The following is a 15,042-nucleotide window of genomic DNA, read 5'->3' on the forward strand; positions in this document are numbered from 1 at the left end:
AAGAAATCCTGGAAGGATGGAGGGTAACAAAGATGATTAAGGGACTGGCGCATCTGTCTTACAAGTAAAGGCTGAGGGAGCTGGGCCTGTTCAGTTTTGAGAGGAGATGAATGAGAAGGGACCTCATGAAGGTCTGTCAGTATCTGCAGGAGGGATGCCAAGAGGATGGATCCAGGCTCTTCTCAGTGGTGCTGAGCAATAAGACAAGAGGAATGGGCAGAAAGTGATGCACAGGAAGTTTCACCTGAACACAAGGAATAACTTCTTTACTATGCAGTGACCACACACTGTAACAGATTGGCCAGAGAGATTGTGGCCTCCCTCACTGAGATATTCATGGGCCATCTGGGCACAGTCCAGTGCCAGGTGCTCTGGAACGACCCTGCTTAAGCAGGGAGGTTGGACCAGATGACCCACTGTGGTCCCCTCCAACCCTAATCATCCTATTATTCTGTGAAAGAAGAAAACCTGCTCAGTGCAGATGTCTATTTATCATCAGAGAGATTGCCCACACTTCCTTAGGTATCCATACGATCCTGGCTCTTTGGTTGCCAGCTTCAGAAACTCGCTCAGCTTTGAGGGATGCTCCCGTTTGAGGCAGCTCGTTCCGAGCTCACCTGAGCTCCTGGAAAGCACACCAACACCTTGTGCCCATTTCTCCCAGCCCCCGTGTTTCCCAGGGTCTAACCCGGCGTCAGCGGCTCCCCAAGCCCGCCGGGAAGGGCTGGGATGCTGCCTGACGGCTCCCGGCAGCCCGGCCCTCAGCGCCGCCCGGCCGCAGCGCCGCCCGCCCCCGTCGCCATGGCGAGGCCGAGGCGTCCCGTGAGGGGCCGGGCCGGCGGAGAGCTTGTGCAGCGGCCGCGCCATGAGCCCAGGTCTGTTCCCCGGGGAACTCCGGCTGATGGGGGTTACATTTTATTGGCACCGGAGCCAAGGGTCAGGGTATGTAGCAGGACAGGTGAAGACAAAAGCTGAAGTGTCCCTGGGCGGTGGCTGGTGACCGCCAGGCAGCAGCGGAGGGCGGCTGTATTCCCAGAGCCGCAGGGACGGAGGGCATTCACGATACGGGTCAGGCTGGGCTCGTGGCCTCGTCCCGGTTAGGTTACTTGGAGCAAATAGCATCTCTCATGCTGGCTGTTGATTTCAAAAATTTATTGCTCATTTTTATTTTTTTAATCAATTTACTCTCTTACTTTCAGTGTAATAAAGCAGCGTGCCAGTAAGTCTGTCCTGTCACATTCTGGTGTCCTTTTAGCTGACGAGGTGCCTGGTAGCAGCAGATATGCCCACAAAGACATCCATGTGTCGAGGCCATTCCTGCTTCCTCACCTCCTTCCCTCCTTGGGAAATCCTCAGCCTCCAGTTAATACCTCGGAAAAATGTGTGGGAAGAGCTAAGAGGCAGCCAACAGGTTTCCCAAAAGGTGCCGGGAAAGGCACCATTGCGATCAAGCTGGTGTTTTACCTTCGGCTTCAGTGCACGTTGGAGCGATTCCAGTCCATGGGAAGATTCCCTCCATCATGGGATTAAGTCGAGCACTTCTTGAGAAACAAACTGCACCCCCTCATCTTTCACTGAATTTTGTGGATGTTTGATTAAGTAAATGAGACGTGGCTTGGGCTTTATAATAAAGGAGCAAAATGTAAAGTGGTCTTTAAATGACCAGCAACGAAATTTACATGACTGAAATAGCATGGGTTTCAGAAGGATGTGTTGCTGGTGCCTTCTGTCATGTGTCTGTGGTTGTAATTTACCTGTAAGAATGACAGTTACCTTGGAAATGAGGGAAATACACCCTCCATTTCACTCTGAGAGCAACCTCCCAAGTCTAAAGTAAAAGTTCAGTTGGCATTATTAAGGAGCAGTTTAGGAGGTTTTTTCTCTCCCAAGCTTTGAGTTTGAAATAGGAGCCAGGACAGTATTTTAGTACCTGTGAGGCAGGAACGTACTAAGAAAAATGTCTGTGTATATGCCTCATGTGAGACCTGTGTGCATGACAGCCTCTTTTCCCATAGACTTTTGTGTATTGGCAACGTGGAGCGTGTGAGCCAGCAAGGAGCTATTGTGTGCTCCAGCCAGGTGCCATGAGACAGTCCCCAAATTACAGCTCCCCATCAATAGCTTTCCATGGCTGCAGAGGCTCTGTGGGGGTCTCTTTTCAGGTGCTTCCCCTCCTTTTTCTGCTCCATAGCTGCAGTCAGCCCTGCTGCCTTGCCAAATTCATCAGTTGCCAATGAGGCATGGCTGTTTTCATTTTCCCACTTAATACCTAAAAACAAAAGCTTTGCATCTTCTCTGGGCTTCAATATTGTTGTTCCAAAGTTCAATTACTATTTCCCACTGAATAGCATCTTCCTGAAAAGGAGTTTTCCTTTTGATAAAGTTTTTATATACAAACCTGTCATTCTCTGTGAGAAGTGCAATCTTTTGTAGTGATGAATTACCCATATTTTTTTATTTTCCAGGACACACTTCTGTTAAATGTTGGTGCCTCTAATTGCAGATCAGTTTATTTATAAATAATATCTGTAAAAAATGTTATCAATAGTACGAGTCCCCAAAAGAATGACTTAGGAGAAATATCCTATCCTGTCATCTTTTCAAACTATAATTCTCCTTATTATTCAGTTCTAAGTAACACAATTTTAAAAATTACTTCACTATAACCACAGCAAAATACTGCATTAATGAAGTGGCTTTTGATCCCAGAAAGGCTAAAATATAAAATATCTGTTAGTCTGATGCTAATCATTCAGTAACAAATTGCTTAATATCAAATACTTATTTCCCAAAAACGAAATTTCCTTTCACTAAATGTAGCAAATAGTTAAATTCTTTCCCCCCTCTTATTATATTCTGTTTTTCCATCCCTATTAAAAGTTTATGCCTTCAGGCCTACCAGCAGGGCATGCAATACCTACATTAAACCAAATTTAAAAGTAAGGGTGCTCCTGCTGCTAACGTCCTCAGATCACAGACATGCAAAATGAAGGAACTGGCAGCTGAAACTTTAATGGTAGGAAGTGTAGACTGAATACTTGGGGAAAAAACACAGTAGCTCTATATGACAAAAAAGTCCTATTAGCATTTATGTATTTCAAAATGACAAGCTAGACGATTTTACATAACTGTGGGGCTTTTGGCTTTTGTTTTAAGTAAAATCCTGTGTTGTAAGTATAGCATTACTTACATTTTTTCCTTCAAACGATTGTTTCTATTTTAATTATGTAGGATTTTTAACATTAACACAGTGCTTTTCATACTGTATATCACATCATTTGTCCACGTTGTGTATTAATTTGTTATCAATACTTGAACCTAGATAGCTCAAGGAAGCACAGGGAATCCCATGCAGGTATGGTTCCTGAATCAGCTGTCCCTATGGAAATCAAAAGCACCTCAGTGAAAGAGAGAAAACCATGGAAAGTTAGATAATGACCATTCCTTTGTGTTATGTCCTAGTGAAGTAGTGCTGTGATTTTTGTGGAACTGGAGTTGGGTCTTAATGCACTGGAAATAACAGAGAGTGGGCTGGGAAGCAGCACAAGAAGGAAAAAAAACTGCATTGCTGTGAAGGGGTTGTTTCAAGTAATGTTGGTTTTGTTTGTTTGTTTTAGTTAAATTGAATGTGTTGCCTCAAGCGGTCCTCCAAAGCCCAGGGGAACATCCCAAGTTCATAGAGCAGGCTCTTTGCCCCCCGTTAGACTTTGCAAGGTAGGTACCTCTTCTCTTTCAAAGCATCATTTTTGCTGTGAACAACTTCAATCAGCTGTGCCGAGGTGACAAATAATATTTGCTCTTTTGCAATATTTAAAACTACAAAAATCAGAGGCAAGGAAATTCTCTCTTAGGAAAGTTCTACAATTAAAAGGGAGAAAAAAAGAAGGTGTTCATTGGATTAAAATGGATTTCTCTTTAATAACTGAGTGATTTAAAATTAAATAGGAGCCAACTTACAGAAGTGGACTCTTTTTATACACTTTATGAAGAACAGTGAGTCATTATGGAAACACTGGAGAAATAAGGATAAAACAGCTTAGAAAAAGCAAGTGACAACTTCTGGAGGAAAAGAAACAGGGTCTTTTAGCAAGTGCCATCCTCACCTCAATTCTGTATAAAAACACAATGTCTATTCCAAGTCACAGTCTCTTTTCGCCACATTGATTAATTAATGAATTAATTTTTATGTTTTTAATTCTCATGGCATATAGGAAGCCATAACGATTTTGTTGAGCTGATGGCATTTCCTAGTGTATTTTTTTCCTAAGTATCACCTGCCTGTCTTTTCTGTATTATGGCTACATTAACAACATTGATAATAACAGCCAGGATGAGAGGAGTATTTGTTATTCTTAGTAAGCTAAATGCTTTATGATGGATGACAATGTTTGTAGTTGCATCAGTCCAAAACTGGTTATTACAGAACTTTTGTAAAGAGTAATTAGTTTGCAAGTTTTTGCTTATGATTTTTCCCCTTGACTGTAGTTTTCTTTATGTTTGAGGGGGTTACCAATCAGAAGTCAGAAATGTATACTTTGCCTATAAGGCAGGTGGCATTTTAAATTGTATATGATTCTAAGGGCTTTCCCCCTGATTTTTCAATTTTTTTTTTTATTTATAAAAATACCTTTGTAAGGATAATGGAAATGCATCAGTCTTTCCTTTGTTTCGTTTTGAGGTGGTTTCTAACTGCAGTGAGGATTAAATTGCAGCAAGCTGATAGGAATTTGCTGTTGTAGTTCACTGTTTCAGTCTGGGATTTTTGACTTTCTCTCCATTCTTCCAAATATCTTCCTAAATTGTAATTATTTTGATGTGAAAATTTTGATACTGAATACATTTTGGTGTTGATTATAAGGGAATTTTTATGGCAATATCCATAAGGTGTACATTTAGCCAGATCAGCAGCAACTCCTATGGCTTAAGTGCAGCCTGGAAGCACAAGCCTGGTGCCACTCAGCAGCAGCAAATTCTGGAACAAATTTAAAGGCACTATTTGTGAGGGAAGTTTTCACTGTTACATTATTTTAAATACAGATATGTCAAAACATCTCTGCTTTGCTTAGCTATTTTGTTTTCATTTAAATGAACTTCATGAAGTGTCTTTGGTATTCTCAGAGCAATAAGGAGCATGACGCTTATATTAGCTAACATTATGAAAAGAGTTTACTCTCATCACTGTAATGAAAGACAGCAGTGTAATACAGACAGAGGAAGAGCAAAGTAATAGATTTATGTGGAACACTAATGCTGAATTTTTTTTTATCTTTGAGTGATTAACCAGACAATTTTTATGCTCTTTCTCCAAAGAGTAAAAATAAATTCACATTACTTTTATAAAGATAACATCCTCTACATCCAGGATATCAGATTCTATTTACATACACTTTATGGTCAGTGAGTGTATATTACCCTTTCCAGGCATCTCGTGTGTATCAGAGTGGAGATGCAAAGATATGATGGCTGAAGTGAAAGGTGAAATGATGCACAGTTCAAATTTTAAACTTAGATCCATGCATCCTGAAATTTGTGGACCACCTTTTGCACTGTGCTGCATTTGAGCTGGATTTGGGAATTCTTTTGTTGATTTGACTTTGGTTTTAATTTTGAAGAAGCTAAATATGAAATAAATTGGACCACTCTGGTCCATACTGATAATACAAAAATGTAATGGTCTGGTTTAGGAAACAGTTTAGATATGGTTAGCTTAATCAATTATTATTGATTTAGCTGATACACAGTTTCTTCTAGTTCAGACAGAAATAGCAGATAACCAGATCCCTGAAAGCTAATACCACCTCTGTTTTCTTTTATAAATAAAGATTTGAAATAGCTACTGAAAAAATTTGAAAAAAAAATTTGAAATAGCTAGACCAAAAAATTAAAAAGATATTTGTATGTGCTTATAGAATGTCTGATACATTACTTTGTCAATATTTCAGTATTTAGCTCTACTTGGCAATGATAATATATTATACATGCTGCAGAAGTCTATGTTAGCACCTTACAGTATTTCTTTTAATTTTTTTCATTTAAATTTAGGATTCATTTGATCAAAGACAAAGATGCCACAGATGATTATTTGGCAAAGAATATCAAAGGGGTGTCAAAACAAGAAGCTGCTGCGTAAGTTGGCTTTTTCGAGGCATCTTAACATCCATAAGTTTATTGTTTCCTTTGTTTCTAGTCATCATAGTCATTTAAATTTAAAGTTCCCTAGGCCCTACCCTTTTTAGTGGAACTTGGCATTTAAAAATTGAAGTTGATATTAAATAATGATGGTTCATTTCTCCTGATGTTAAATGTATCAAAGCATTTATCTCCTTGCTTTTACTAATTTGTATATTTACCAATTAGATCAGATTTGTAACATTATTGTTAAGATTGTGTCAGTAATTATTATATTGTGCTGCCTTTTTTTTTCCCTTTCTCTTTTTTTTTCTGAGCCTTTGTGAAATATCTCCTTTGGGGTGGGAGCTTAGTGTACCGACATACACATTCTTGTAATTTTGAATTACTATTTAGCCAAGCCCAAGTGCTGACTTCTGTGGTGAAGCATTTAACACCCCATTAGTTATTTAAAAACCCAGTGAATGAAAGAAATCTAGATAACTTTTGATTTCTTACAGCTGAGGTATTTACATTTAGAAGTTACAAGAGACTATGACTGACTTATTCTTCTGGAGTCTTTCAACAGATCTGGGGTTCAGCACCATCAAAATTAATGAAAGAATTCGAACAAACTGAATTGCTGGTTGCTTAAGTGAGCTGATTTATTTATTTCAATATTTAAATAATAAAAGGATGCATATACAAGGGCTCTAGGCACCTTAACAATGAATATTGCAACATCATCCTTGCAGCATAAAAACATTCTATCAGTCAGACAGCAATTCCACCAGCTAGTTTCTTGCAAAACAGGCTTCTTTTCTCCTTCCTAGCCTAAGAATGTGCCTACAAACCTTCCCTAAAAACTTCCTCGTTAAAATCTAGACAATTACTAGAAGTATCAGACCTCGGGGAGCAAGCACAGAACTAAGTACCTTCCCTTACTGTCACCCTGGTTGGGTGCCAGCTGTGGCTGCTCTACTCATTACACTCCAACAATTGTCACAAGCTGGGTTGCCTTCCCGGGGAGCTGTTTCAGTCATCAGCCCCAGTGGACTTCCACACACCATGCCAGGGACACAAGTGTTCTCTCTGAGGTGATTACACAGGAAATCACCACTATTTTAGGAAAGCCTTGCGGCTTCAAAGTGCATTTTCCAGCTCTGATTTGATCAGGTCAACTTTACACTGCTATTTAAAAAACCAAACAAAACCACAAACAAACAAAAAAAATGCAAAAAACCCTCCTAAATGATGTTTTTATATCCAAACCCTGAGTCTGGACACTGTGGAAAAGGAAACCAGCAAGGACATCACAATGAAGCAGGAATTTTATCATCTGTTCTGCAATACCTAGACAAAGTGGAGTTCCCTTACCGTTTTGTAAGAGGCTGTTTTTCCAAAGTTACCAAAGCCTCTTAGAAGATTAAACTGAAATATCATATGTATCCTGGCTTATTTCTATGGAGATTTTTAAAGTACCTATTTTAAAAGGTTACATTCATGTTCTGTGCATTTAATTCTTCTTGGAATTTTAGCTTTTGATAATAGATCAGCAGTTATGAAGTTTCTCTCTCTAGATATAATTTACTAATGCTCTTCCATAACCTTGGCAAAATCATTTGAGAGCAAACAAAAGGTAACAAACTAACTACACAGTTATATTAGTACTATGCTAATCTAGTTAGGAAAAACTAAATGCATCAAATGTAATTTAAAACCAATTTATAAAGTAAGGCAATGCCATGTCTGTAAATGATCTTAGTGAAATCAGTGTAATTCTTGGTCTGTGTCAGCAGACAACGGGTGTTATTATTTTAAAAATAGGAGAGATGTCTTATAATATGCTGTGCAGTTTTTCAATATTATTTCCATTTCAGAAGTAAATTATTACACTTCTTTGTAAAGGGACTGAATTTCCTTCCTCTGACACATAAATATCTGTACTTTTGTTTAATATGGAGGTTAACTTAATATGCCAGTGATTATTTCATCAATACAAATTCCTCTAGCCACACTCCTGCTTAATATTAAACATGCTTTTCTAAAAGTGTGTGTTAGGCAAACAACAAGTTTATTATCTTCTAAATAAAGGAATGTATAGGTAGTATTACATTTATGGAAAAAAGCAACATTCTTTCAAACTTTTCCCTAAAATTCTATCCTTCACAATATTCCTTAAAATTGAGATGTGCTATTGAAGGAAAAAGATTGCAGTTATTCTTGTATTGTATAATGTTGTATTGTGTTCCAAACTACAGGAAAAGAGAAGAATTCCATTAAGTGTGTTCATGATATCATCTCTTTTTTTTCTGTGGAAAAATGAGGAGATGTTTTTCATTCTTTTTTCTTTGTAATAATTTTTTGTCCCAGGTTGATATGACAGAAGAGGGAGAAAAAATAGTGCTTAAGAGAGATAGTACTTTAATGATATTAAAACAGGATATTGCTTTGTTTTTTCATAGATTTTCTTTTGCTTCCTTCTCAAAGACTTTAACTTGAAATAAGAAGTGAATGTGGTGCAAGGATGTGGAAATGGAAAAAAAGTAAAACTTTCATTAATGCAGAACGTGAGTGCTTTCTTGCCACAGAAATAGGCTTTTGTATGACGAGGTTGGCTGACTCCAGTGGCCTTCAGTGTGCTTTCCCTGCAACTTTCTGTTCTTAGTCCTGACTCACCAAGTCAGTAACAACTCAAAATCAGATTGCAGTAAAAATTAAAAATAGTTCTTTTGACTGAACTAAGAGTCAAGAAGTTCATGATGAACTGTGAAGTAAAGCATTTTTTAAGAGATTGATTCCAGGCTTGAGTCTTCAAATGAGTTTAGAGCCTAAAATGGGCCAGAATTTGAAATGGTCATTCTTGTTTCCTGATCTTTTTGTCAGGGCCAGAAAGATCAAGTAACAGTTCTCTCTTCTTCATACAAATGAAAATTGTCCAAAGAGGACCATGTCATCAAAAAAGAGTTGAAGACTAGAAAGAGAGCCTTTGAAATGTATTTGATGAGAGGAACAGCTTTGCTTAGCTGTGACCAAAAAAAAAAAATTACATTAGTGATGTTACTTACATGTATTTTAAATACATTTGAGTTGAGTGGTGGAGTTCTACTGTCCTCAAGACTGTGGTGGGCAAATGAAATCCAAATTATTATACAGAGATGGTAAAGGCTTACCTAGGTATGCAGAAAATTTTTATTTGTTTCCTGTCTCGTGAGCAGTGGATCAGTGTGCTGTGGAAAGCTTGCTTGATAAATCTGTGTCAGTAAAGACAGGCTCTGAGATGACTATTTTCAGGAAGGAGACAAGATTCTCTGACACGCATTCTGTCGGATGTTTTGGAGATACAGTGGGCTGTTCTGCTTAGAATTCTCCAATGGCTGGCCCACTTTAAGATTAGCTGGAACAGAAAAAGGCAAAGGCTTTAATTCTCAGGTGGGCTGTGTCCTCCAGAGCAGTTGTTGGCCATCTCTGCCAATACTGGGAAGATGAATCATTAAACTACTTTGCAGATTGCAGACCGCAAAATGGAACATAAAATTTCTGCTCTAGCAGTGATGACTGATGAATATAGTGAAGTATAGCTTTTGTAAACTCCCTGCAAAAAGAGCAAAGGGGCTTTCACCCAGGTTTAACTGATCCAGGTTAATAAGCCCAGCTGTGTGATTAGTTGAGCCCCATCTTTTAGGATGGGACAGACAAGTGCTTTAGAATAAAGTGGATTATACTTTGGAAACACCTATTTCTCTCCATTGCTTAAAGAGAGATTGTACGGTGAAGAGCTCAGATGTAGGTACATACATTTACCACTCAATCCCACACTGCAGAACTGTAGGTTTTTGAAAGCTGTAAAAAGGATGAAGTAGAAGTCTTAGAAACTAATTCCTGAGGCAGCATTTTTACAGGAAGCTGTCAAGTTCAGAACAGAAGGGGCCCAGGATCCATTTTAAATCTCCTGCCATCTGATAAAAGATTATTTTTCCATTCTTCAGTCAAAGACAAATTATTTACTGCCCTCCCCAAGTTTCTGCTCTTTTCAGTGTCAGCATCAGACAGGTAGAGTTAAGGAAAAAAAGATGGGGGAAAATTTATGAGGGACTAAGTGCTAGATGAGTTTGTGGAAATAAATTGTTTCTTTCCTACATCAGTACGTCTTCTACCAGTCGATCTCTGAATACTCAGCCCTATCTGTCCTCCAGGACTAAAGAGGGTGAAACTTCCTTACCTGACTAGAGGCTGGGATGATCTGGAGAGCTCCCTGAAGGAAAAAAATGGGGTTTGTGGGCTGATGGAGAGGAGAAGACCTAGTATGAAGAGTGTTTTGCTCTTTATTTTCATCCTAGCCACGATGGACTAGTAAACCCTATTATTAGACTGAGATTTTTCTGACCTTGTCCTTTGTTTGTAAGTTATTTAAATCATGAGAGTTTCAGTACTTAGTTTTTGATTTATTTGCTTCTTTATCAGTCTGTATTCTGGTCTTTTGCATTGATGGACCAGTGCTTTGAGGAAGCTGAACACAAATAGCTGGTTGGGGATTTGATTAACCCATGCCTTTAGTAGCTGTCACCTCTACCACATAAATTAGTAAGGTGACTTCTTAATGTTACTCAAAAAATAGATGGGGACCTTTTTTTCACTGACATCATATTGCCATGTTTTCTTTTTCCCAATCTGGAATCTCTACTGGGGCTTCCCAATTTGAAGGGGCTTAATTTAGGTGTGGGGATTTTGTATTGTAAGGTGGATTTGACCATTTCTGTGTTATTAAGTGAGGCTCTTAAGGGACAGAAGAGGGGCACTGCCAAGAATAAGGGTAAGGAGAAATATCTTGTTGATATGGGATAAAGGCAAGGAAGGAGGAGGTAGAGCTGCTATTACTAGCAAGCTTGCAGAAGGAAATTTGGGATGCAGACAGATAAAATGTAGGTGCAGATTCTGCTTTTCCCTTGTATTTCAGCCCTTGATTGCACAGTATTTGTTTCCAGTGATGCACTGCTGCGAGCTGCTTCCATTTCTTCTGCGTACAATGCTATGAAGACAGAGGGAGGGAGGCGAGCTCAAGGCAGCTGAAGAAGGACGTAGCAGCAAACAGAGAAAGAAGTAAAGTTCCTTCCCTTTCATGTTCAGTCCTAGCAAGATTTTGCTGTTCTTCCTGATGTCAGTCTTTGGATAGGACCTGTAAGCACCTTATAGCCTGCTTTGTTCACCTTATAGCCTGCTTCTGGTTGAAAACTGGTGCAATGTTGTGTAAACTCATTTACATTTTATGAGCGTATTTCTTCACTTTTAGATACTAAGAACTATGGAAGAGGGTAAATCAGAACCAAAGAAATTTATCCTTTCATGGTAAAAGAAATTTTAAATTAAGGCTTTCTGTCCCAAACTCCCTGCTGGTTGTGGAAAGGGAGATGGCACAAGTCACTTAGTGAGCTAGATGATAAATTTTAAATTTCTTTCACAATATTATTTAAATATGGGGTTTTTTTTCAGTCTGAATATTCCTAACAATCTTTCTTGCCATGACCAGGATTCAATGTTTATTAAACAACTTTCAAAAAGAGATTTTAGCACTTAGAGGCACACATTCTTTTTGGTCAAAGGAATGATCTCTGTGAATTTTGGGCTTGATAAGCATATTATTTAGTGTAATTAGGCAGTGATCTGAAGAACAGAACTGTGTAGGAAGCGAATGGTTTGCCTTTCCTAGAGAAACTTCTCTGTGCATTTGTGTAATGTGAAAGATTTTTCTTGAAAAGGTTAAAAAAAGTTCTAATCAACTTCTGTACATTATGTAGAACTTCATTTTCTAAACTCTGCAAAAGAAAGTTTCATATTTAATGGGAAATCATGAATTATTCCATTTATTATCTACTTCCTCCTTTCAAAGACATGATCTGGATAAAAGGCGGGGTGAATAATTTCAAAAAATACAATACATTTTTAATGGGAAGGTGCAAACTACAGATTCTCATGACTATTAGCAAGTATAGAGGAAACAGAATTTTACTTGCAAAAACTCATCAAACTCTTGCAAAGATAAAATACATGACATACTTTAATAAAGAAGAACACAGTGAGCTGAAGTGGTTTTTTTTTATGTAACTTGTTGTTTTTACTAAGTTTGGTCTTATGGTTTTTTAGTGTTTTTATTTCTCAATAGTTCAACAATATTTACTACTGAAGATAATGTACAAGCAATACACATTCTGATTTCTATTTCTAAAACACTCCATAAAGGTGAAGCATCTCTAACACACAAAAAGTCTGATATAAAGAAATATTGTCTAATCCACCCTGGTACAGTCATGACTTCCTAATAATTTTCACAGTGAATACTGCATTGTGTAAAATCCTTGCTTTTCCTTTCTTCTCAGTCTCCATGTGGTCTATTTGTCCTTATCCTACTGAGTCAATTCAGCTGGGGACTTGAATAAGAGATATCCTAAACAAAAGCAAAAGCGAAAGTGGGAATTGTTCATATCAATACTGCAATAAATGCAGAGCCTTGTATAGGGTTTTATGATATTTCATAACATCAGCTTGAGAAGATATAGGAAGTAAATAATTATGTTTATCTGTCTTGTACACTGTGAAAGAAACTTGCAGAGAAATTTAACGACTACTTTGATATCATGCAAGTCAAATGGAAAGGATTCCAAACTCCTGTGTTTCTAGCTCTGAGTCCATTGGGTCAGCTCTGAAATAAAAGAGGGAAGTTGAGAAATACTTCGTTTTGATAAATAGTAGTTCATAAAATATGGTTGGGATTACTTTTTGTTAAGGAAGATTATTAATTTAGAAAGAAAAGCAGAAAGATTAATGAAGATAGTTTTCTTCTGATTATGCTTGAAGTAATCACAGGTGTCTGTACTTTTGTATGATGAAAATTTTTATAAGGGTAGCACTTTTATCTTTAAATAAAGGTATTTTTTTCTTTGCATTTATGTTTAGGGACAGAATGTTTCAAAAGTTCATTGCAAAATTTATGTTTCCATTTTCTGGGTTAATTAGGATTGTTAATTATTACAGTACTTACATTCATTTTAAAATACTTTTTCTGTGTCATCCTTTGATGTTTATAATTGATTAATTTTTCATTTTATGTAGCTTTGAACAAAAGGAAGTGAATTCAATATATGTGTTCTTTGTGGGGTCCTACTGACAGGGTATGCATCCCCCTTTGATTGCATGATTTAGGTTAAAGTTTGGTTTGACAACAAGCCAGTGACTGAGGCAGGAGATGAAAAACACTGCCTTGCTAAAGATGAAAGTTCTTGTACCTATATATATCTATATATATATCATATAAGGTACCTACATTTCTTTTTTTATATATGCTTTATTTTCATCTTTCTTTTAATAGTTCTGGATACATAGCTCCAAAAAGCTTTTCTTCTTTAAAAAATCTGTATTGTTACAAGTCAATTGCAAGTGATGTTTTCCCTCCCACGATGTGCACAAATTGCTGTGCAATATTTTTTTATTTATAATTAGAATAGGGAATCCTTTTTATAACATTTGGGGGGTTGTGGATTTTATTCTTTTTTGTAATAGGATATTAGCTATTTCAAGTTTGTGATTTGGAATTAAAAAGCAGGCACCCCACCCCAATGTAATTTAACTCTCAGCCTTAGTAGTAAAATATTCTGAAGTGTAAGCTATTACTGCTTAATGGCATTTACTGTACTGTCATATCTTTTTTTAATGAGATTACTATAGTCTAAAATTTAACATATTACCATCCAGTAAATATTTCATTAAAAGAAAAGTATTTAAATGGACAGTCTTTAAACCAGGATTAAAGAGGCTGTGCCCTGATGCAGTTAAATAGCTTTGTATCAGTAGCAGTACATGGTGAAATGTGCTGAGTGCCTGGACCATCTAAGGGCTTGACTTACCAGAATACTTACGTGGATAAACTTTCACACAGAATTGGGGTATCACAGGACTTGGATGTGTTTTTAAGTGAGCTGTGTGCCCACCTTTGGTGGGTTGCAGCCCAGGAACGTGGCAGTGTAGTCGTCAGCAGTGTGAGTACGGGGTTTGACACCACTGGAACCTGGGCACTGAAGGCAAATCCTCACCTTCCATATTTGCCAAGTATTTGCATGAGCACTTTGTGTTCAACAATTCCCTGCACAAACTTTAACTAATTTTAGGCATGGGTCACCAGTGGTGTTAAAAAACTGTTCTTGTTTTTTGGCTGCCCAGCTACAATTAAGTAATTCCTCTTTCAGTTCCTAGAGCAGCCTGAACTTACAAATTCTTACAGCATATTTGGCTTTTTTGTGGTTTATGTACTATATTTTTTTTTACTTAATGCATATATTTTTCAAATCTTAGGGAGGAAATTCTCATATCCCTATGTTTATACTGTGGTTTTTTGCATATAGGTTAAACAAAAAGTGGCTTAGCGTTCACATACTTTATGTAATTTTAATTTTCTTGTAGAGTTATAGACAGGAAATGGGGGGAGAGTAAAATAAATTTGTTTAAATAAACTTAAGCAAATATATCTTGATTATTTTTTCATAATTTTGTGATGCTTATCTAAGGCAGTTATATCAGTCATTGATTTACCAACTGCAGAAGGAAATCCCAAGTGGATGAAACCTATTTGAATACAGTTTTTAAACATTATAATAATTGGTAGAGTAATTATTTTACACTAGAAGTACACTTTAATATTTCATATACTATTGTTGTTTAAGCCATGCCATTTTGTTCTTTACAAAATGGGATTTCTACAGTACAATACAGCTACTTGTATTGTAATCAGCAGCTGGAATTAACTGGAAGTACTAATTAAGACATACAAAATCTAAGTATATGAAACGATATTAAAAATATGTATTTTTATATATATATTCATTTGCCATCTGAAAATAGTAGTCTTTTGGACTTACTTTGCATGTCTGTAATTGACCACATCAG

General features: G+C 37.3%; 1 protein-coding gene across 1 annotated transcript in view; it reads left to right on the plus strand.

Moving 5' to 3' along the window:
• Nucleotides 1-901: 901 nt before the first annotated feature.
• Nucleotides 902-15,042, plus strand: part of TTC29 (tetratricopeptide repeat domain 29) — a gene marked incomplete at both ends in the record, with an annotated part of 116,525 nt that continues 102,384 nt past the window's right edge. The window contains 4 exon segments of the mRNA XM_082281276.1: nucleotides 902-942; nucleotides 1,200-1,219; nucleotides 3,618-3,714; nucleotides 6,043-6,126. Coding sequence (XP_082137402.1) covers nucleotides 902-942; nucleotides 1,200-1,219; nucleotides 3,618-3,714; nucleotides 6,043-6,126 — 242 coding nt within the window.

The sequence above is a fragment of the Coloeus monedula genome, assembly GCF_965178545.1.
Source record: "Coloeus monedula genome assembly, chromosome: 5".
Lineage (NCBI taxonomy): Eukaryota > Metazoa > Chordata > Aves > Passeriformes > Corvidae > Coloeus > Coloeus monedula.